This window comes from Pleuronectes platessa, chromosome 16, assembly GCF_947347685.1.
Source record: "Pleuronectes platessa chromosome 16, fPlePla1.1, whole genome shotgun sequence".
NCBI classification, from domain to species: Eukaryota; Metazoa; Chordata; class Actinopteri; order Pleuronectiformes; family Pleuronectidae; genus Pleuronectes; species Pleuronectes platessa.
In genome coordinates this window covers 24,777,371-24,799,870 of record NC_070641.1, presented here as the reverse complement: position 1 = coordinate 24,799,870, position 22,500 = coordinate 24,777,371, and the positions used below count along the sequence as shown (strand labels likewise).

The window sequence follows — 22,500 nt, the reverse complement described above, 5'->3', positions numbered from 1 at the left end:
AGCTGGACCTGCTGGAGACCACGAGGCTCATGAGAGGACCTGACGTCTGGAGGACAATGCTCCAGAGACAGGAGCTGGACCTGCTGGAGACCACGAGGCTCGTGAGAGGACCTGACGTCTGGAGGACAATGCTCCAGAGACAGGAGCTGGACCTGCTGGAGACCACGAGGCTCATGAGAGGACCTGACGTCTGGAGGACAATGCTCCAGAGTGAGGAGCTGGACCTGCTGGAGACCACGAGGCTCATGAGAGGACCTGACGTCTGGAGGACAATGCTCCAGAGTGAGGAGCTGGACCTGCTGGAGACCACGAGGCTCGTGAGAGGACCTGACGTCTGGAGGACAATGCTCCAGAGTGAGGAGCTGGACCTGCTGGAGACCACGAGGCTCATGAGAGGACCTGACGTCTGGAGGACAATGCTCCAGAGACAGGAGCTGGACCTGCTGGAGACCCCGAGGCTCATGAGAGGACCTGACGTCTGGAGGACAATGCTCCAGAGTGAGGAGCTGGACCTGCTGGAGACCACAAGGCTCATGAGAGGACCTGACGTCTGGAGGACAATGCTCCAGAGTGAGGAGCTGGACCTGCTGGAGACCACGAGGCTCATGAGAGGACCTGCACTGCTCAGTTAGTGTGTTGGTTGTACGCCCTGAAGTTGAATCTCTAATGTACGTAGATGACACGGTCATCCTGGCACATGTGAATGGACGAAGGGAAATGACCGCCATATTAATTATTATTAATATTAATATATATGAAAGTCTTGCCTGAAACTCAACATCAATAAAACAGCTTGTACGTATTTTTCAGCCAGATAACGTTCTTCTACCTTCTCTAAGGGTTTAGTAGTTGGACTCTTGTTGAGGGTGAAGGACAGAGGACGTCTCTCCTTGTTGAAGACGAGGAGACAAACTGTGATTTGTGAATATGGGCGATACAAATAAAATGTGATTGAGGGAGAAGGAGTATGAAGCTCCTGCAGCAGAACTGAACCTGGACTGGAGAAGATCCACATCACCAGGGTGAGTCCTCAGGACACGGACTCTGTGTCCCTGATGTTGAAAGTTAAAGAGTTCATATCTCTGGGCTCCGACTCAGAGCTTCAGAGTTATCATGGTTCAAATCAACACAATCATGGAGCCATAAACCAGCTGACCCTCATGTGGTGGTTTTATGGTTGTGTGGTTTTAATGTTGTTGTGTTAATGTGACTGCAGATGAATTATGAGAAAGAAAATGAGTTTATAGTGAACTCTGGTTTTTGCTGAGGAGCTGCACAAAGAAATAAATCCATCTGTTTAATCATCAACACACAAACACACACGAGCGTCTGGGTTCATCAGAAGTGTTTTATTTGTGTCTTTCTGAGACGCTGGTCAGATGTTTGTTGCTTCACTCGTCCTCGATCACCTCTTTGGTGACGATCACAACTCTGCGGGTGGTGGTGGTGGTGGTGGAGGAGGGGGGGCTGCAGGAAACAACACAACGTGAACACAAGAGAAGAAACCTCTTCACAGTAGAAGATGATGTGCAGATATGAACTCACTCCAGCATCTCCCCGTCCAGCAGCCTCCTGTACTCTGTGATCTCCAGCTCCAGCCGGGTCTTGATGTCCAGCAGCGCCTGGTACTCGTGTCCCTGCCGCTCCAGGTCGGCCCTCAGCTGGCCCAGCTGCTCCTCCAGGGCCGACACCTGCCGCTGGTACCCGGCCATCATGCCCCCGTACCTGTTGTTGGTGTCGGAGAGCGTTCCCTCCAGAGACGATTTCTAACCAGCAGAACAAGACCGCGTCAGAAGAGGATTCTGTTGAGTCCACACGATGAATCAAAGATGAAGGACCTCACCATGCTGAGCTGAGCCTGGAGCTCGATCTCCAGACCCTGGAGAGTCCGTTTGACGTCTGTGACCTCGGAGCGTGATGACCTCAGAGTCTCGGTGCTGACGGCCACCTCCTTGTTGAGATCCTCAGACTGTCGAGCAAACAGAACCGTTAGAGAGGATCCTGCTCGTGGATCAGCAGGTGACCTTCACACACTTTGATATCTGTCATCCTACCAGTTGATTCAAATGAACTATTCAATAAGTCACCTGGTTTTTAATGTGGTCAGTAGTGATTTCACCTTTTGATGTAATATTTGTAAAAAAATAAAATCTCAGTTTATGAAACTCACTTTGGAATGGAACCAGGACTCCAGCTCCTTCTGGTTCTTGGCAGCAACGTTCTCGTACTGTTCCCTCATGTTGGCCATGACGGTGGACAGATCCATCTGAGGCGCGGCGTCCACCTCCACATGAACCTGACCGCTCATCTGAGCCCGCAGAGCCAGCAGGTCCTGAGGAGCACATCCGGGTCAGTGAAGAGTGTGTCAATGAAATTAACAGAAAATCACAGGTAGTTTTCAAACCCACCTCCTCGTGGTTCAGCTTGAGCTGGATGAGTTCCTCCCTCAGAGCCTCGATCTGCATCTCCAGGTCAGATCTCCCCAGAGTCAGCTCGTCCAGGACTCTCTTCAGCCCGGAGATGTCGGCCTCCACGCCCTGACGCATGGCCAGCTCGTTCTCAAACCTGTGGAGGTGGAGGAACCCGTTCAACTCACAACTTCAGCGAATGTTGAAAAGTCTTAGTTTTCACACATGAATTAAAGAAAGTTAGAATATTGAGCCTGATGAGCCGAGGCAGAATCGAGCTCAGGTCAGAAGCTGACGCACTTTGACCTTCATCAGGTCTAGTGATGCTTCTAACTGACGACTGGTTCACTCACTTCACTCTGAAGTCGTCACTAGCCAGCTTGGCGTTGTCGATTGCCAGGTAGAGGGCGGCGTTCTTATGGTTGGCATTGTACATCTGAAAAGAAGAAGAAGAACAGAGTAAGTTTGCTCCTGTAACACTACACAGTTCTTCAGCCCATCAAAGAGGAAACACACAAAGGAGAAGCACTGGTTTCCAGTTAAAGTCTGAGTGGTGCTCTGCTGCTGAGCCTTCGTGTGCTTGGGCGTGGCTGCATCTGATCCTCTCTGTCTCACACCACAAATCATTTATTTTCATGCTTAAGAAGCTTTTAGTGAAACAGCTTGGTCTGTGAAGCCTCTGCAGGTCGATGATCTGAGCCCAGCATCAGGAACTGGTCTTACCTTGTCCTGCAGGTCACTGATGACGACCTTGAATGCACAGCAGTCGTGGCCCTCGGGTTTGGTCTTGTTCTCCAGGAACTGTCTGATCTTCAGCTCCAGCTCCGCGTTGGCCTTCTCCAGGTTGCGCACCTTCTCCAGGTAGGAGGCCAGGCGGTCGTTCAGGTTCTTCATGGCCATCTTCTTGTTGTCTGAGACGTCGACCGCGTCGGACAGGTTGAAGCCGCCTCCAGCAGCAGCACCGCCGCCGCCCGAAGAGAAGCTTCTGGGAGCTGACATGCTGGAGATGCGGACTCCAGAGCCTCCGGCGCCACCATACACACTGGGGGACCTCATGGAGCCGAGGCGGCTGCCAGAGGACAAGGTGGCGGAGCGAGAGTAGTTGGACATCGTGGAGGAGTCTGCTGCTCTGGATGGAAGGAGGGAATGTGGTAGAGACTGGGGTCGGCTGCTTTTATGGCTCAGGAGAGTGAGGGGGGGGTTTGGTCCTCCAACACACACACTTGCCTCAGGCTAAGAAACACACACTGAACCAGCGGACGACAAACAACCATGAACCAATCACGGCAGGAATTTGAAGTGTAGGTCTGTTGCACAACGACTCGTCTGTTCAGTTCAGGTGACGTTTGTTCAGGAGAATCTGCTTCACATGTTTCTGTTCCAGGCCCTGTCCCCCCTGCGCCCCCCCCTCCGTCCCCCCTGCACCCCCCCCCCCCCCCCTCCGTCCCCCATGCGACCCACCCTCACCTGGATTCCACTGTGCATGTTCAGACCTGTGTGTGTGTTTGTGTGTGTGTTTGTGTGTGTTTGTGTGTGTGCGTGTGTGTGTGTGTGTGCCGTTGTGCAGACCCCCCCCCCCCCCACCCTCTTCTGTGTTATTGTGCAACCAAACAGTGAATCCCTCAGTGACGGCTCTTGTCTCTGTTTGCTGTGACACAGGCTGATATTTACCCTGGAGCTGGTTTTCAGTCGACTCATCTCAGTTCAGAAAGCAACACGGGAGTAAAAGTAATGCACAGAAGTAACTGAGTAGTTACAAGGTATCTTACTTTATTCCTCTTATTTCACAAAGATATTTTGTGCTACATTTATCCTTTTAGAAGCAACACAGGTCGGTCAATTTACCACTTGTAAAACAAATTGTCACGTTGCTCTAAACTTCTCCTCGAAGCCGTTTCCTGACCTGAGTCCTCTGATCTGTTAGTTCTGGTTTCACGTCCGACCCGAAGTCTTTAATTCTGTCTCTACTTCCTGTGATTGGTCCAAAAGTCCAAACTATCCAACAAAGGGTTTTCACTCTGGAACCGAACCTGGTTCAGTGTGATCCAGACCCAGAACTCCTCTTCTGCTCTGAGGAACCTTTCACACCTGATGTTCAGGTTCAGACTGAACTGAAGAGTCTGAAGCTCGGAACCAAACCAGGTGTGAACCGGTTCAAAGTCCGAAATAATGATTTAAATAACAAAACACCTTTATTTCCTTAAACTTCTACAAATGTCAGCCCCTCCTAAAAACAGAGCCCAAAGATAAAAGAACGATGGATGTGATGATTGACAGGTTCATGTTATGAATCACACGGCAGATGGCAGTAATGCATCTAGACGATAGTTGCTCTCATCAACAAACCAAACAAGTAAGAAAGAGAACGAGAACGTTCTGAACCCAAGACGTCTTCATGAAGACCGACCACGAGGACACTCTTCTTCTTCTTGTGTGTGGACATTTGTCAAAGTTATGATATTCTTAGAAAGACCGTTGTAAAAGGTAAAGACTTTTTATGTCGGTGAAGAAATGTTTATTTTTGGAACATGGAACGTTTTAGTTTGAAAGCTAACACACTTTCTGAAGTGAAGGTGTTTCTTACTGTCAAAGTTTCTCTGTAGTTTTATTTACCAGTTGAGTTAAGATCAGAGGACGTTGCTCCTTGTTCTCTGAGACAAACTCTGATTTGGGAACAATATTAAAAAAATGTGATTGATTGAAATCCTCTTTCAGGCTGAAGACATTTTTCAGTCAGGGCATATTTTGAAGTGACCTTGAATACAATTTTTTGTTCTTGTTTTTTTTTTTAAAGTCCCCTCAAAAAGTTTTAAATTAAGAAATTAGCCTCTTTTACTTCAATCTCTAAACTGTCGACATGTTCAGGACTGAAGCAGATTTCTTAGAAATATTGAAATATTTACTTAATGAAAAAGAACAACCTCACAGTTTATCGAAAGAATTAAAAGTAGAATAAAAATGATCTGTGATGATTTTAATGCTGAAAATGAACCATATATGTTGTTATAAATATACGAATGGTTTTCATTTTTACTTGAATTCAGATTATTTATTCTTGAACATCATCAACCCTTGAGTGCTGGTGCAGCACTTAGTGGCCATTACAAGAACTGCAGTTGAATAAAAAAAAACATGAGACCAGGTTTTATTTTGAAGCACCTCAGCAGACTTTATTAAAGACCTTTAACTCTTTATATCTGTGTGGGAGCAGTGAGAGCGCCCCCTGTTGGTGCCCTCTAGGTCTCGCTGATAGTTTGTGTGCTGCTCACCACCTCTCCATCCACCGTCTCCTCCACATATGTGATGATTTTCTTCATGGTGGTCTTTGGAGCAACGATGGCGGTGGTGGTGGCGGTGGTGGTGGTGGTGCTGGAGCTGGAGCTGGAGCCGAAGCCGGAGCCGGAGCCGGAGCCGGAGCCGCTACAGGACAAGAAAAGAGTCCGATTATATTCAGATGTCTGTCTTTCTGAAGGATGAAGATAAGAACCTGTTGATTTGTCTTTGTTGTCTCACAGGATCATTTAGAGCTGAATGTCTGAGCTTAGATTTACCAAAGCTCAGGACCGAGCATCTTTCATAAAGTCTATCTTTTTGAGCCTGATTTGATGCTTTCTGAAACCTTCAGATATATTTTTATCTTTTTTATTTTAGTAAATTTCACAGGAAAATGAAATGTCTTGATGATCATGCTTCTGAATCCTTTTTGATCAAAAGTCAAAGATGTTGGATTTGAGTAAAACACATGATTTTATTTAGAGAGAATTAAAATTCTCTCTTAAATTAAGTTTAAGGTAAAAAAAAATACAATTTGAGCATTTTAGTAAAATAGTAAAAGATAAAAAAGTTGACACAGCCACAAAATCTCAGTGTAATTTCAGATAAGTAAGAGAAATCTGGTTCTGTGATGGAAATATATTTAATCTTCATATATTTTGGAGGTGATGTTGTGTTGACCTGCAGGACATGAAGACGTCTCACCTGCCGCCGCCCTCTCCGTCCAGCAGCCTCCTGTACTCGGCGATCTCCATCTCCAGTCTGGTCTTGATGTCCAGCAGCGCCTGGTACTCCTGGGACTGTCTGCCCATGTCGCCGTTCAGCTGCACCAGCTGCTGCTCCAGCATGCTCACCTGGTTCTGGTAGCCCGACAGCTGCATGGAGTAGCGGCTCTGCGTCTCAGACAGGGTTCCCTCCAGCCCGGCTTTCTGCAGGAGACCAAGAGGAGACGGGTCAGTTTGTTTGATGGCCTCCGAACATGAATGTGTTTTCTGAGATGTGACGTTACCATGCTGAGCTGTGACTGCAGCTCGATCTCCAGACTCTGCAGCATGCGTTTGAGATCTGTGAGCTCGGACTTGGACGTCTGCATCGTCTCCGTGCTGGCGGCGATGTCTTGGTTCAGAGATTCTGTCTGTGAGGAGGGAAGAGACGACAGCACGTCAGAACTTCCTGTTTTTTACATACAAATTTAACACATTTTATATTTCCTACAAAAACATCTAGAGAATCAGTTTCCACTTGAACTGACTGATTGTACCATTTGTTCACATTGACAATAAAATATCTGTCGCTCTTCCACCGGATCAGACGATGGGAACGATGACGAGCAGATCTTCAGATGATCCCACACAGATTCAGAGCAGCGTTTAAAAGTCAGTGAAGTTCACAAACTCAGAGCTGAATTTGAACAAAGACCATTTCAGAGTCAGACGACACATCGAGGACTAAAACACAAAGTCTCTGTATTTCTGTAACGAGAAACTAAACGAGTAGAAGCGGCGTTCACTTTTTAATCTCACAGAACAAACTCATGTTTTATTAAGCTAACCCTTTTAACTCTCTTTTTAGTTTCTGTGGTTTTTCTTCATGGGTTACGAGTCTCGAGACGACCGACGTGACCGTAGAACCACAGCTCGTCGGATCCTCACCTTGGACTGGAACCAGGCCTCCAGCTCTTTGCGGTTCTTGGCGGCGACGGCCTCGTAGTGCTCCCTGATCTCGTCCATGACCTTGGTCAGGTCCTCCTGAGGAGCGGCGTCCACCTCCACGTTCACCTGACCGCTCATTGAAGTTTTCGCAGACATCAGATCCTGCAGACCAATGAGGAGAAACAGATGGAGGTCAGGACTGTGCGGACATTTCTGGTGTTTGTCCAGTTCTGATCTGCTGAACTGATCCTGAGCGACTCACCTCCTCGTGGTTCTTCTTGAGGTAGATTAGCTCCTCCCTCAGGCCTTCGATCTGCATCTCCAGGTCGGTTCTGGACATCGTCAGCTCGTCCAGGACTCGCCTCAGCCCGGCGATGTCAGCCTCCACCGACTGACGCATGGCCAGCTCGCTCTCGAACCTAAACATCGGACAGGAGGCGGAGTTTCAGTTCTGTATTCTAACAAACAAACGTGCTGAATGAAACAAGAAGTTACAATCTGGTTGTCTCTGATCATTGGACCACTGGTTTAACGAATCACAACTGGTCTGTCCACACGGCATCAGAGACATCATTAAAAAGCTATTGTTATATATATATATTATACTCTGATATATCTATATATGTATAAATACATATGATAAAATTGTTTCTAAGAAACGAAAAAATAAATAATTGGGTTGAATCAGCTGACCAATCAGAGCAGACGTCATCAGGAGGGCGGGCTAGAACCAAGTGTTTGAGACAGAGGCTGAAAAGAGGAGCTGCAGCGATGAACGTCGTTGAAACTGTTTCCTCTCTTTCTTTTCTCTTCTTCAATAATTATCTGAATAAACACGTCAACATCTATTTGCTGTGATTTACTTTCCCTCCTTTGATCCCAGGATGACGTCACCAGCCCTTTGATCTGGATTTCCGATCCGGGGTCTTAAACTTTCACTCTGTAACGTTTGGATTCACTCACTTGAGGCGGAAGTCGTCGGCGGCCAGCTTGGCGTTGTCGATGGACAGGTAGATGCCACCGTTGAGTTTGGTCGCCTCCTGGATCTGGAACGTGAACACAGAAATAATCAGATTCAGATTCTTCAATAAAATTAGTGAAAGTTTTAACATTAACTTTCTCATCGTGAAATGATTGACAGACGATTCAGGACGAGGAACATGTGATCTTCAGATGTTTGTTGTTCATCTCGTGGTTAAAGCTCGTTCACGTGAAACTTCATCTCTGATAATCACATCCTTTAGATCATCTATGGAAATATTTCTTCACGCAGACGTGCTGCTGCTCCTGACCCTAACTCATAATTTAACATTATGAGTTTTCAGATGTGGATTTTCTCTCAGAACCTGTTTGAGAAGATGGAAGTGACAGAAGAAGATGTCATGTGACCACGTGTCAGAGGTGAGCCTACCTTTCCCTGCAGTTCTGCGATGGTGGCGTAGTAGGCGCTGTAGTCTCGGGAGGATGGCGAGGACTTGCTCTCCAGGAACTGTCGGATCCTCAGCTCCAGCTCAGCGTTGGCCTCCTCCAGCTTGCGGACCTTCTCCAGGTATGTGGCCAAGCGGTCGTTCAGGTTCTGCATGGTGGCCTTCTCGTTGGCGCCAACGCCCTGGTTGTCGGCACCACCACCAAATCCACCACCAAATCCACCACCTCCTCCACCGCCTCCTCCATAGCCTCCTCCATAGCCTCCTCCATAGCTGAAGCCACCACCACCGCCGCCGCCGCCGCCACCACCACTGCCGTACATGGACATGGAGGAGCTTCCAGAGACTCTGACCTGTTGGCCGCCAGCGCCACCGTACACTGACCTACTGCTGCTACCGTAGGAGCTACTACCTCCAGAGGACTTGAACATGATGATTCTGGAGATGAGGGTTAAAGGACGAGGTGTTTCTGCTTCAGCTGGAGCGGAGAAAGTGCAGAGCTCAGTGAGAGGCAGATCTTTTATACCATTAGATACATTTGGGAGGAGGAGGGAGGAGGAGGGTGTAGGATGGAGAGCTGGTGCCAAACCTGGGAGGAGACACTTGTCCTAGTTTGACTCATAAAGTGAAGGTTAATTTGGCCGAGGGTGTGTCTGAGAAATGTGGAATCCACCCGTCACTTTAACTCACCTGCTTGATCAACACGGAGGAATCTTCAGGCCCACGCTTCACATCAGAAGCACAATCAAAGGTTGAAGCAAGTTTAGACCTGGAGGACATTTAGGGGGAACCATTGATTTAAAGTTCACTCCCAACTTGAAGAATCACGTCCATTCCACCAGCTGCTGGGAGAGAGTCTCAGCGTCACGATGGGTTAAAGATTAAATCTGGTGGAGATGAGGCGATAATCTGCTGATTTGTGTCGGTGAAAAGAAGCTGAAGACACAAACAACTCCTTTCAACCTTATTTTAATCACTTTACTCGATTTAGCTCAATGAGCTTATTTTTTACAAAACATCGTCTTATTTACGTATTTAAACATTCATCCATTATTTTCATTTAAAAACTAAATCAGTCTCCGTCCACACATCAGAGGACGGAGTCGATTCTACGCAGACGACTTAATATTCTCCGTCAACACAACAACAAAAACAACCTCCATTCACTCAAGTGTTTTAGCGCCACATCAGAAATAATCTCCACACTAACACGAACAGGAAGTGCTACTGACAGGAAGTGCAACTGACAGGAAGTTTTACTGACAGGAAGTGGTACTGACAGGAACTGTAACGAACAGGAAGTGCTACTGACAGGAAGTGCAACTGACAGGAAGTGTAACTGTGAACACACACCAGTTCAAACTGGTCTCTGATCCAGAGGCTGGAAACTCCACCAGGCGTTACCATAGCAACAGGGATGTGTATTCAAATTAAAAGGTGTCAGTGTGGGCGGAGCCTCACATTGACACTTACAGTTAAAAGACCTCTGGAAGATTTAATGTTCATATTTCATTAAAGTTTTGAAAGAACTTTAACCTTGATTCAGCCTCACGGGCGTTTTCTGCTCTGACGTTGACTCAAATTAATTTGATCTTGTTTCATCATCAGAGGATAAAAAGAGTGTCAGTGTGGAATCAGACATCAACACTAACAAATGTCTAATAAATAATAAATAGATTAAAAACAGCAGAGTTCATATCTGACTGTGAATGTTTATAGGATAAGGTTTATATAAAACACAAAGTGTGATTTCACTAAGTATAGTCTACATTATCTGTATCATGTATACTTTTATAATACTATATCATAGTATTATAACAATAATAATGTAATTCCAATAATGATTTTTTCATGTTTTTTATCAGTAGTCTATTTTGTGCTGTGCAGAGAAAAACCTGACAACATGAAGCCAATATTCTTGAAGATAAATAATCCTTGGAGATGAGATAATGTCGCTCATCAGTATCGGACAATATTCTTGAACGCGACATTTCGGCATCGGCCTGAAATGAACATTTCTGCGGTTCTGAGCGACACGTTACACGACGTCGGCCGTCGCAGGTCGTTTCAGGATCTGTGACCTCACCCGAGTTCCAAGCTGTCAACTGCAGCCACAAAGAGAAGCTAGTCGCCGATGCCACTTGGATTTTATTTACCTGACAGCTCTCAGCCTCATTTATTTACCATTTATTATATTTATTCAAGGAAGGCTATGTTTTCACCTGCTCTTTGTGCAACTTGGAACCTAAGTTGTGTTGTTATTTTCCCCTGTGAATCTTTACAAGCAGAACAATCTCGTGCTGCTTCACAGGAGAAACACAAACTCTAAATATCAAATCAAATCGTTTTTTCCCAGCATGAAGTTTGCTTCAGTAAATCATCAGAGGGTGTGACGATGTAATGAAAGTGATTACATGAGAGGCACGAACGGAGCCTGGAGCTCATCAGGGCTTTGATTCATTGTTAAGTGTTTTTCTTCTGATGTTTTTGTGCAGTGTGGGTGTAGCAGGGTGGAACGCAGCTGCAGGCGTGTTCCCATCACCCAGCGCTCTCAGGCTGCAGGACAAACTGACAGGTATGTACAACACCCTGCCCTCCCTCACCCCTTTATTAAAAATAATCATTTCATTTCACCTGGACGTTGAGCGTGTTTGTGTAAGAGGCTTTCTAACTTTGTTTGCATGTGACAAATAACAGCTGCAGGGGACGGGCGTGAAGAAGCGACTCGCTGCACAAATAAAAGCTTCAGCGCCTCAGGTGAAGTTTGATTTATGAACGTGTTTATGGTTCGATGTGTGGAAACACGCACTCAGATCCATAAAGATATGCTGCTGCAACGTCTCGAGCTACCTTCAGAATCTGTCGGGAGCCAGGACATAATGTTTTTAATTGCTGTTGTTCAGGTTATTTAATATATTTGAATATAATTGTCAGTAAAACGTGTTAATTATATTTATTATATTTAGAAATTGCAAACATAAACAACCTTTTAATTTTACTTATAATCTCTAGACGTCACAACCACTGAAATACTGAAGTTTATAATTTAAAAACAAAACCTGAACTGTGAAGAATCTCCGTCACATGTTCACGTACAATAAACATCGGTCGTCTACACTTTGCATTCACTGCACTAACTTAACGTAGACTCCAGAAGGTTTCTGAAACCTGTCTTCTGTGTAATGACCAGCAGGGGGCGACGTCAGTGGTAGTTTCTATAGAAGTCGGTGAGAAAATGACTCAACTTCTCAGAGGAGAACTTAGATGTTCCAGGCTGGACACTTGGTGTAAGTGAAGCTGGTTCTGGTCGAATCCGAATCTCTGGGCTGTTTTATACGTCCGAGGAATCCGTCTCCAGTTACTTCAGTTGTGTTGGATTCTGCTCCGACGCTGTTCACGCCCCTCTTCTCATTCTCTCTCTCTTCCCCTGAATCACAGGTAGCAGCACGAAGCTCTGTCTGCACACCACCTGGACATTAACCTCGACAAGACTGAACCACTTGTCCTTTCAGGGAAAGACTCTCCCACCACGACCTGACTATTACCTTGGAAAACTCTGTGGTCCCCCCCCCCCCCCCCCCCCACTCAGACTGATAGGAACCTGGGTGTGACACTTTAGATTCATATTGCAAAACATCAGGAGATGTTCTGGTCCAGTCATCTCACGCCTAGACTTCTGCCCCTCCCTCCTGGCAGGTCTACCTGCTGCTGCCATCAGACCTCTGCAGCTCATCCAGAAACCAGCAGCTCCACTGGTCTTTAACACTGGTCCGCTCCCATCACTGGTTACCAGTGGCTGCCTGCATCCGTTTCAAAACATTGGTACTTGTTTACCGTGCTGTGAACGGATCAGGTCCAGTCCACATCCAGGACCTGATCAAACCTCACAGCCCGTTCACTGCGCTCTGCTTCGGCCAATCAGCTGCTCCCTCACTGTGAGGGACATCTGTCACTCAACAACATCACCACTGTTTCCTGAGAGTGTGAGAGTGTGAATGAAGTAAAATGACAGATTCATCCTTGAGGCCGGTGCAGGGTTAGGGTTAGGTTTAGGGTCATGGTTAGGTTTAGGGTTAGGGTTAGGGTTAGGTTTAGGGTTAGGGTTAGGTTTAGGGTCATGGTTAGGTTTAGGGTTAGGTTTAGGTCATGGTTAGGTTTAGGGTTAGGGTTAGGTTTAGGGTCATGGTTAGGTTTAGGGTCATGGTTAGGTTTGGGGTTCATAGTTCAGGGTTTTGATTTTTATGGCACTGGCCTACTGACATGTTTTGTTTGATCCGGTTGGGAAATTAATTTATGTTGGGTCAAAAAATGTTTTGTTTTGACAAGGTGGTGATAGTCAGGTTGGTAGAGCACATCTCCACCATCCCGGGGTGGAGATGTGTCAGGGTTCAATCCCCAGGCAGAGCTGGTTAGGGTTAGGTTTAGGGTCATGCTTAGGGTTAGGGTTAGGGTCATGGTTAGGGTTAGGGTCATGGTTAGGTTTCTGCGGCTTTTCGAGTCGACGGACTCATTTTAATTCATGGTTCTCCAAGGGCTGCGCGGCTTGCAAAGCAATTCACCACCAGACCACTAGGTGGAGTAATGTTTTTTGTCGAAGACGACCTTAAAGACGCCTTCTGTTTATTTAAATCACCACTGCTGCTTCTCATAGCCTTTTCCTGGTGGACAAATGTGTCCCTGATCTCCTTCCACAGCTTCAAACCCAGACCTGAAGACAAATGAGATCTGATACGATCAGTGAGGACACTCGACTCTGTCCACTCACAACATCGAGAACAGGTCCATCATTCACAAGGAGCTGACACACACAGACACACACAGACACACACATAGACACACACAGAGACACACAAGAAGACACACAAGAAGACACACAGACACACACATAGACACACACGAAGAGACACCAAGAAACACACACAGGGACACACATAGAAACACACAGAGAGACAAAGACACACACATAGACACACACATACATAGACACACACAGAGACACACAAGAAGACACACAGACACACACATAGACACACAAGAAGACACACAGAGAAACACACACAGGGACACACATAGAAACACACAGAGAGACACAGACACACACATAGACACACAAGAAGACACACACAGAGAAACACACACACACACACACACACACAGGGACACACACACACACACACAGGGACACACACACAGACACACAGACACACACTGACACACAACCGTCTCCTCCCTTATCATGAACCTGTCAATCTTTGCCTCCAGCTACAACCTTACATAACAGACATAACCTGAGAGCTCCGCCCTCCTCTGTGTGCATCTGTGTGTGTCTGTGTGTATTTGTTTTTCTGTGTGTGTATGTGTGTGTCTGTATGTGTGTGTCTGTGTCTCTGTGTGTCTCTGTTGGTCTCTCTGTGTGTGTCTGTGTGTCTCTGTGTGTGTATCTGTGTGTGTGTATGTGTGTCTGTGTGTGTCTGTATGTGGGTTTGTGTGTCTCTGTGTATGTCTGTGTATCTGTGTGTCTCTGTGTTTTTCTGTGTGTCTCTGTGTGTGTATGTGTGTGTGTCTCTGTGTGTATGTGTGTCTCTGTCTGTCTCTTTGTGTGTCTGTGTGTTTATCTTTGTGTGTCTGTGTGTCTCTGTGTGTGTATGTGTCTCTGTGTGTGTCTCTGTGTGTGTATGTGTGTGTGTCTCTCTGTGTCTGTGTGTTTCTGTGTGTGTCTGTGTGTCTCTGTGTGTGTGTGTATGTGTGTGTGTCTCTGTGTGTCTGTGTCTCTGTGTGTGTGTGTCTCTGTGAGTATCTGTGTGTGTCTGTGTGTGTATGTGTGTGTGTGTGTGTGTGTGTATCTCTGTGTATGTGTGTCTCTGTGTGTCTGTGTGTGTGTATGTGTGTGTGTCTCTGTGTGTATGTGTGTCTCTGTGTGTGTGTCTTTGTGTGACTTTGTGTCTCTGTGTGTGTCTCTGTGTGTATGTGTATGTGTCTCTGTGTGTATGTGTGTCTCTGTGTGTCTCTTTGTGTGTCTGTGTGTTTATCTTTGTGTGTCTGTGTGTCTCTGTGTGTGTATGTGTCTCTGTGTGTGTCTCTGTGAGTATATGTGTGTATCTGTCTGTCTCTGTGTGTGTATGTGTGTGTGTCTCTCTGTGTCTGTGTGTTTCTGTGTGTGTCTGTGTGTATTTGTTTTTATGTGTGTGTATGTGTGTGTCTGTATGTGTGTGTCTGTGTCTCTGTGTGTCTCTGTTGGTCTCTCTGTGTGTGTCTGTGTGTCTCTGTGTGTGTATCTGTGTGTGTGTATGTGTGTCTGTGTGTGTCTGTATGTGGGTTTGTGTGTCTCTGTGTATGTCTGTGTATCTGTGTCTCTCTGTGTTTTTCTGTGTGTCTCTGTGTGTGTATGTATGTGTGTCTCTGTGTGTATGTGTGTCTCTGTCTGTCTCTTTGTGTGTCTGTGTGTTTATCTTTGTGTGTCTGTGTGTCTCTGTGTGTGTATGTGTCTCTGTGTGTGTCTCTGTGTGTGTATGTGTGTGTGTCTCTCTGTGTCTGTGTGTTTCTGTGTGTGTCTGTGTGTCTCTGTGTGTGTGTGTATGTGTGTGTGTCTCTGTGTGTCTGTGTCTCTGTGTGTGTGTGTGTCTCTGTGAGTATCTGTGTGTGTCTGTGTGTGTATGTGTGTGTGTGTGTGTGTGTGTATCTCTGTGTATGTGTGTCTCTGTGTGTCTGTGTGTGTGTATGTGTGTGTGTCTCTGTGTGTATGTGTGTCTCTGTGTGTGTGTCTTTGTGTGACTTTGTGTCTCTGTGTGTGTCTCTGTGTGTATGTGTATGTGTCTCTGTGTGTATGTGTGTCTCTGTGTGTCTCTTTGTGTGTCTGTGTGTTTATCTTTGTGTGTCTGTGTGTCTCTGTGTGTGTATGTGTCTCTGTGTGTGTCTCTGTGAGTATATGTGTGTATCTGTCTGTCTCTGTGTGTGTATGTGTGTGTGTCTCTCTGTGTCTGTGTGTTTCTGTGTGTGTCTGTGTGTATTTGTTTTTATGTGTGTGTATGTGTGTGTCTGTATGTGTGTGTCTGTGTCTCTGTGTGTCTCTGTTGGTCTCTCTGTGTGTGTCTGTGTGTCTCTGTGTGTGTATCTGTGTGTGTGTATGTGTGTCTGTGTGTGTCTGTATGTGGGTTTGTGTGTCTCTGTGTATGTCTGTGTATCTGTGTGTCTCTGTGTTTTTCTGTGTGTCTCTGTGTGTGTATGTGTGTGTGTCTCTGTGTGTATGTGTGTCTCTGTCTGTCTCTTTGTGTGTCTGTGTGTTTATCTTTGTGTGTCTGTGTGTCTCTGTGTGTGTATGTGTCTCTGTGTGTGTCTCTGTGTGTGTATGTGTGTGTGTCTCTCTGTGTCTGTGTGTTTCTGTGTGTGTCTGTGTGTCTCTGTGTGTGTGTGTATGTGTGTGTGTCTCTGTGTGTCTGTGTCTCTGTGTGTGTGTGTCTCTGTGAGTATCTGTGTGTGTCTGTGTGTGTGTGTGTGTGTGTGTGTGTGTGTATCTCTGTGTATGTGTGTCTCTGTGTGTCTGTGTGTGTGTATGTGTGTGTGTCTCTGTGTGTATGTGTGTCTCTGTGTGTGTGTCTTTGTGTGACTTTGTGTCTCTGTGTGTGTCTCTGTGTGTATGTGTATGTGTCTCTGTGTGTATGTGTGTCTCTGTGTGTCTCTTTGTGTGTCTGTGTGTTTATCTTTGTGTGTCTGTGTGTTTATCTTTGTGTGTCTGTGTGTCTCTGTGTGTGTATGTGTCTCTGTGTGTGTCTCTGTGTGTGTATGTGTGTGTGTCTCTCTGTGTCTGTGTGTTTCTGTGTGTGTCTGTGTGTCTCTGTGTGTGTGTGTATGTGTGTGTGTCTCTGTGTGTCTGTGTCTCTGTGTGTGTGTGTCTCTGTGAGTATCTGTGTGTGTCTGTGTGTGTATGTGTGTGTGTGTGTGACTTTGTGTCTCTGTGTGTGTCTCTGTGTGTATGTGTATGTGTCTCTGTGTGTATGTGTGTCTCTGTGTGTCTCTTTGTGTGTCTTTGTGTGACTTTGTGTCTCTGTGTGTGTCTCTGTGTGTATGTGTATGTGTCTCTGTGTGTATGTGTGTCTCTGTGTGTCTCTTTGTGTGTCTGTGTGTTTATCTTTGTGTGTCTGTGTGTTTATCTTTGTGTGTCTGTGTGTCTCTGTGTGTGTATGTGTCTCTGTGTGTGTCTCTGTGTGTGTATGTGTGTGTGTCTCTCTGTGTCTGTGTGTTTCTGTGTGTGTCTGTGTGTCTCTGTGTGTGTGTGTATGTGTGTGTGTCTCTGTGTGTCTGTGTCTCTGTGTGTGTGTGTCTCTGTGAGTATCTGTGTGTGTCTGTGTGTGTATGTGTGTGTGTGTGTGACTTTGTGTCTCTGTGTGTGTCTCTGTGTGTATGTGTATGTGTCTCTGTGTGTATGTGTGTCTCTGTGTGTCTCTTTGTGTGTCTTTGTGTGACTTTGTGTCTCTGTGTGTGTCTCTGTGTGTATGTGTATGTGTCTCTGTGTGTATGTGTGTCTCTGTGTGTCTCTTTGTGTGTCTGTGTGTTTATCTTTGTGTGTCTGTGTGTCTCTGTGTGTGTATGTGTCTCTGTGTGTGTCTCTGTGAGTATATGTGTGTATCTGTCTGTCTCTGTGTGTGTGTGTATGTGTCTGTGTCTCTGTGTGTGTGTGTCTCTGTGAGTATCTCTGTGTGTATGTGTGTCTCTGTGTGTGTGACTTTGTGTGACTTTGTGTCTCTGTGTGTGTGTGTGTGTTTGTGTGTCTGTGTGTCTCTGTGTGTGTGACTTTGTGTGACTTTGTGTCTCTGTGTGTGTGTGTGTGTTTGTGTGTCTGTGTGTGTCTGTGTGTATTTGTTTTTATGTGTGTGTATGTGTGTGTCTGTATGTGTGTGTCTGTGTCTCTGTGTGTCTCTGTTGGTCTCTCTGTGTGTGTCTGTGTGTCTCTGTGTGTGTATCTGTGTGTGTGTATGTGTGTCTGTGTGTGTCTCTATGTGGGTTTGTGTGTCTCTGTGTATGTCTGTGTATCTGTGTGTCTCTGTGTTTTTCTGTGTGTCTCTGTGTGTGTATGTGTGTGTGTCTCTGTGTGTATGTGTGTCTCTGTCTGTCTCTTTGTGTGTCTGTGTGTTTATCTTTGTGTGTCTGTGTGTCTCTGTGTGTGTATGTGTCTCTGTGTGTGTCTCTGTGTGTGTATGTGTGTGTGTCTCTCTGTGTCTGTGTGTTTCTGTGTGTGTCTGTGTGTCTCTGTGTGTGTGTGTATGTGTGTGTGTCTCTGTGTGTCTGTGTCTCTGTGTGTGTGTGTCTCTGTGAGTATCTGTGTGTGTCTGTGTGTGTATGTGTGTGTGTGTGTGTGTGTGTGTATCTCTGTGTATGTGTGTCTCTGTGTGTGTGTCTCTGTGTGTATGTGTGTCTCTGTGTGTGTGTCTTTGTGTGACTTTGTGTCTCTGTGTGTGTCTCTGTGTGTATGTGTATGTGTCTCTGTGTGTATGTGTGTCTCTGTGTGTCTCTTTGTGTGTCTGTGTGTTTATATTTGTGTGTCTGTGTGTCTCTGTGTGTGTATGTGTCTCTGTGTGTGTCTCTGTGAGTATATGTGTGTATCTGTCTGTCTCTGTGTGTGTGTGTATGTGTGTGTGTCTATGTGTGTCTGTGTCTCTGTGTGTGTGTGCCTCTGTGAGTATCTGTGTGTGTCTGTGTGTGTATGTGTGTGTGTCTCTGTGTGTCTGTGTCTCTGTGTGTGTGTGTCTCTGTGAGTATCTCTGTGTGTACGTGTGTCTCTGTGTGTGTGACTTTGTGTGACTTTGTGTCTCTGTGTGTGTGTGTGTGTTTGTGTGTCTGTGTGTGTCTGTGTCAGTTCTGCACCATCACATCTGAGTTTATACAGAAAACACTTGTGTGTTCTTGAAGTTATTGTGAAACATATGAAACAGATTTACCAGTTAGATAAGAACCAGTTCCCCCCCCCCCCCCCCCCCCCCCCCTCAGGGTGTGACACCACCTGAATTCTTTCTTTATTGTCCTCTGGCTTTTCTCGTCTTCTTGTCTGTTTTAAATCAATCATGTGTCAGCTGTCCACCTCCCGCTCCACAGGACGTCTCCGGTTCTCACGCTCCGTCCCACGTCTCACGCTCCGTCTCACGTCTCACGTCCCACGTCTTACGTCTCACGTCCCACGTCTCACGCTCCGTCTCACGCTCCGTCTCACGTCTCACGCTCCGTCTCACGTCCCACGTCTTACGTCTCACGTCCCACGTCTCACGCTCCGTCTCACGTCTCACGTCTCACGCTCCGTCTCACGCTCCGTCTCACGTCTCACGCTCCGTCTCACGTCTCACGCTCCGTCTCACGTCCCACGTCTCACGCTCCGTCTCACGTCTCACGCTCCGTCTCACGTCTCACGCTCCGTCTCACGTCTCACGCTCCGTCTCACGTCCCACGTCTCACGCTCCATCTCACGTCTCACGTCTCACGCTCCGTCTCACGCTCCGTCTCACGTCTCACGTCTCACGCTCCGTCTCACGCTCCGTCTCACGCTCCGTCTCACGTCCCCCGTCTCACGCTCCGTCTCACGTCTCACGTCTCACGCTCCGTCCCACGTCTCACGCTCCGTCTCACGTCTCACGCTCCGTCTCACGTCTCACTGGGATTCTTCACAGTCTCTGAGTCTTACTCCTTGTTGAAATAACGTTGTTGTTTTGAATGGCTCCACTGATACTGAAGTGCACGTACATGTACTTTTTACATTCAACTTCATTCGATGATCTTCATCATTTCATCTTAATATAAAACAGCGTGTGTAGTTTCCCAGGCACATGGCTGAAACTATGTGGACAGCCTGGTGGGAGTCACGTAGAAATACACTCGCTAGAAGATCATCTTCATTCTATGCATGTGGAACATTATAGTAAAACAATACTTTATGAGAATGAGAATTTTTACCTGATCTGTTAAATAAAACAAACAAGTTAAAATGACATTGGTTTGTAAAACATCCAGAATCCTGCATGACTGAAGTGTGTGGACACATCGAATCCCATCATGTTTCAAGCATGTATGAACTGGAGCATGTTTTATCGTTGGTATTCCCCAGAGGCTTGTTGGAACAGAGCCATCGATATGGAGAAAAAAGCAAGAAGGTATTTTCCCTCAAGCACTCACACACCCACACACACACCCACACACACACACCCACACACACACCCACACACACACACACACACACACACACACACACACACACACACACACACTTAGGGGCCCCAGCAATTAGCTACTTTGCCAAACCTGTTGCCACGCCCCTTTGGTAAAGGTGACAGACAAGTTTCTGTACAAGAATGTCTTCATACAACTTTCTTTGCTCAGCTGCCAATCACACACACAGAGACACACTCACTCACACACACACACACACACTCTCTCACACACACACACACACACACACACACACACACACTCACACACACACACACAAACCTCCACAGGATGAACAATGGAGGGCATGTTTAGATGTTTGGGAGGGTCGTAAATCATTGATCAGTGATTGATCGATCCTTTGTGACAGATTTAATAAAGAGGGGTGTTTGTGTGTTTGTGTGTTTGTGTGTTTGTGTGTGTGTGTGTGTGTGTGTGTGTGTATGTGTGAAAGTGTGAAAGTGTGTGTGAAAGTGATCATTTAAATTCCAGCTGTGAAAATGTGTCCGAGAGAAAAATGTTAAACGTTTGAAATGTGATTTTGCTTGAATCTTTTTATTTGACTGTAATAAGTTTGACTGGATTTAACTGGATTCAGCAGCTCAAACCACACATTCAGCAGAAAAACATATTGTAGTTAAACATTGGATTAAATGTTGGTTTTCATAGAATGAAATATCACTTGTTCAATTGAATTTCTATAATTTCTATGAAAATCTATTTCTGATGTCTCCAGAAAGTGACCTGAAGCATTTCATTGCTAACGTCATCAGTTCGTCAGTTTACTTCACACATTCAGCTCATTATTGTCAAATCACATCTCTGATTGTGGATTTATGTTCCGAAGTGATTCAACCTTTCTGTTAGAATTAATTCCATGTCTTTATTGTTTCTGCTGCCACCTACTGGTCAGGTGACTGTACGTCATTTATCCCACCACTGACACAGCAGCTGTGTCGGTGTTTTTCTTTGTCTTTTGTATAAATTATATATTTTTATTTTAAATGAATGAGGTAACCAGCACTTTTAACGTGGTCTTCTAGATCAACTGGGAATTGATCCGTCATTAAAACGTCCGTCTCACGTGGACTCAGGATCCGTAAGACTTGTGGACACGTTGACTGTGAGTGACTCAGATTAAAGCCTCGAACGGGACATGATGTCCTCGCGTCTCTCGTGGACTCTGCTAAGAGACTTCCTCGTGTTGGTTTCTAATTCTGATAAGTTGAAAATGTCTTTATTAATAATATAAAACATTTTATTGTGTAACAATTTTCAAGTAGTAAACTTAACATAGTATTAAAAAAGATAGAAAAGAATGACTTAAGATAAAAACATAATAAATATGAAGCAGTTCAAATTAGCGACTTGACATCTGATTAATTAGTTTTATTTTCCTTTAACTAGGTCATTTTACTCCTGGTACTTTAACTCAGTTTTATTTGAATGCACTTTTATTTCTCACATACAATTTTTTATATTAATTGAAATAAATGGAGCTAATTCATTGTAATGTTGTTCTCACTGTGTCCAGCAGGGGTCACCGGAGAAGTCACCGTCTCGACTCTACAAAACACACGAAGCAGAGCCGTCAGCCAATCAGAGGCCCGCGTTCAGCACCGCGGCGCCTGCGCACTGCGGCTCTGATGTTTGTTGATATGTGAGCTGCGGGTCTGTGCGGGGATCCTCTGCGGGTCTGTGCGGGGATCTGTGCGGTGCTGCCGCCCGATGGAGAACCTCAGAGACCTGGTGAGTCCTGCTGAGTCCTGCGGGTCCTGCGGGTCCAGCGGCTCCTCCTGGAGCCCGCACTGCCCGCATGTGCTGCGGCGGTGACAGCGGGTCGAGCCGCTTCAGAGCTGCACACGAACCTCACTGAGGAAACCGCATCTTTAATATGAATCTGCTGCTCGGAGGAGAAATGTCCCGAAGCGGAGCCGCGTCTTCTCACTTTATGGAATAAATCGCTTTCTGATTCATTCGGCAAGTTTTAATTAGCAGTAGTAATTTGAACTCTATTAAAACTTTGACATGTATAATCCCCGTTGTTCAAACTTCCAGACCCTCATTCAAAATAAGACGATGTGAAGTTTGTCTGCTTGTTGAGACGAGAACGTTTCTCATTGGTCGAGATTTGATCACTTTGATCAATTGGAGGAGACGAGTTGTGATTCGGCTCAAATAGATTCAACCAATCGGCTTCTCGTTCGTGGAAAATGACTAATTTCTTATCATTCACCTTCATCAACATCAGGGAGTTAATCAGAAAGACACACACACCTGATACACACAGACACACACACACACAAACACCTGAAACACACAGACCCACACAAACACCTGATACACACACAGAGATACAGACCTGATACACACACAGACACACACATCTGATACACACAGAGACACACACCTGATACATAAACAGAGACACACACCTGATACACACAGAGACACACACCTGATACATAAACAGAGACACACACCTGATACACACAGAGACACACACACAGAGACACACACATCTGATACACACAGAGACACACACACAGTGTC

At 45.9% G+C, this 22,500-nt stretch overlaps 3 protein-coding genes across 7 annotated transcripts in view; 1 reads left to right on the top strand and 2 right to left on the bottom strand.

Moving 5' to 3' along the window:
* Positions 1-1,541: 1,541 nt before the first annotated feature.
* On the bottom strand, positions 1,542-3,518 carry LOC128458837 (keratin, type I cytoskeletal 13). Its single transcript, XM_053443853.1, has 6 exons — positions 3,132-3,518; positions 2,762-2,844; positions 2,409-2,565; positions 2,171-2,332; positions 1,844-1,969; positions 1,542-1,766 (listed from the first exon to the last, which is right to left on the bottom strand). The coding sequence occupies exons 1-6, from the start codon at positions 3,516-3,518 to the stop codon at positions 1,542-1,544; spliced, it is 1,140 nt and encodes a 379-aa protein (XP_053299828.1).
* Positions 3,519-5,551: 2,033 nt separating this feature from the next.
* Positions 5,552-9,336, bottom strand: LOC128458838 (keratin, type I cytoskeletal 13). Its single transcript, XM_053443854.1, has 7 exons — positions 8,745-9,336; positions 8,297-8,379; positions 7,596-7,752; positions 7,334-7,495; positions 6,691-6,816; positions 6,387-6,610; positions 5,552-5,828 (listed from the first exon to the last, which is right to left on the bottom strand). The coding sequence occupies exons 1-7, from the start codon at positions 9,189-9,191 to the stop codon at positions 5,645-5,647; spliced, it is 1,383 nt and encodes a 460-aa protein (XP_053299829.1). The 5' UTR covers positions 9,192-9,336; the 3' UTR covers positions 5,552-5,644.
* Positions 9,337-21,574: 12,238 nt separating this feature from the next.
* Positions 21,575-22,500, top strand: part of LOC128458830 (MBT domain-containing protein 1) — a 10,629-nt gene continuing 9,703 nt past the window's right edge. For all 5 annotated transcript variants that reach the window (XM_053443844.1, XM_053443847.1, XM_053443845.1 and 2 more), the window contains exon 1: positions 21,575-21,696. In XM_053443844.1, the coding sequence (XP_053299819.1) occupies positions 21,676-21,696 (21 nt within the window). In that variant the 5' untranslated portion in view covers positions 21,575-21,675. The remainder of the gene's footprint in view (positions 21,697-22,500) is intronic.

Coding starts and splice junctions, on each gene's coding strand:
- LOC128458837 (XM_053443853.1), bottom strand. CDS start 3,518: ATGTCCAACTACTCTCGCTCCGCCACCTTGTCCTCTGGCAGCCGCCTC. Junction 2,566..2,761: donor AGTGACGACTTCAGAGTGAA/GTGAGTGAACCA, acceptor CCACCTCCACAG/GTTTGAGAACGAGCTGGCCA. Junction 1,970..2,170: donor AGTCCTGGTTCCATTCCAAA/GTGAGTTTCATA, acceptor TTTGCTCGACAG/TCTGAGGATCTCAACAAGGA.
- LOC128458838 (XM_053443854.1), bottom strand. CDS start 9,191: ATGTTCAAGTCCTCTGGAGGTAGTAGCTCCTACGGTAGCAGCAGTAGG. Junction 6,817..7,333: donor AGGCCTGGTTCCAGTCCAAG/GTGAGGATCCGA, acceptor CCCTCCTCACAG/ACAGAATCTCTGAACCAAGA. Junction 6,611..6,690: donor TGCAGTCACAGCTCAGCATG/GTAACGTCACAT, acceptor GGTCTCCTGCAG/AAAGCCGGGCTGGAGGGAAC.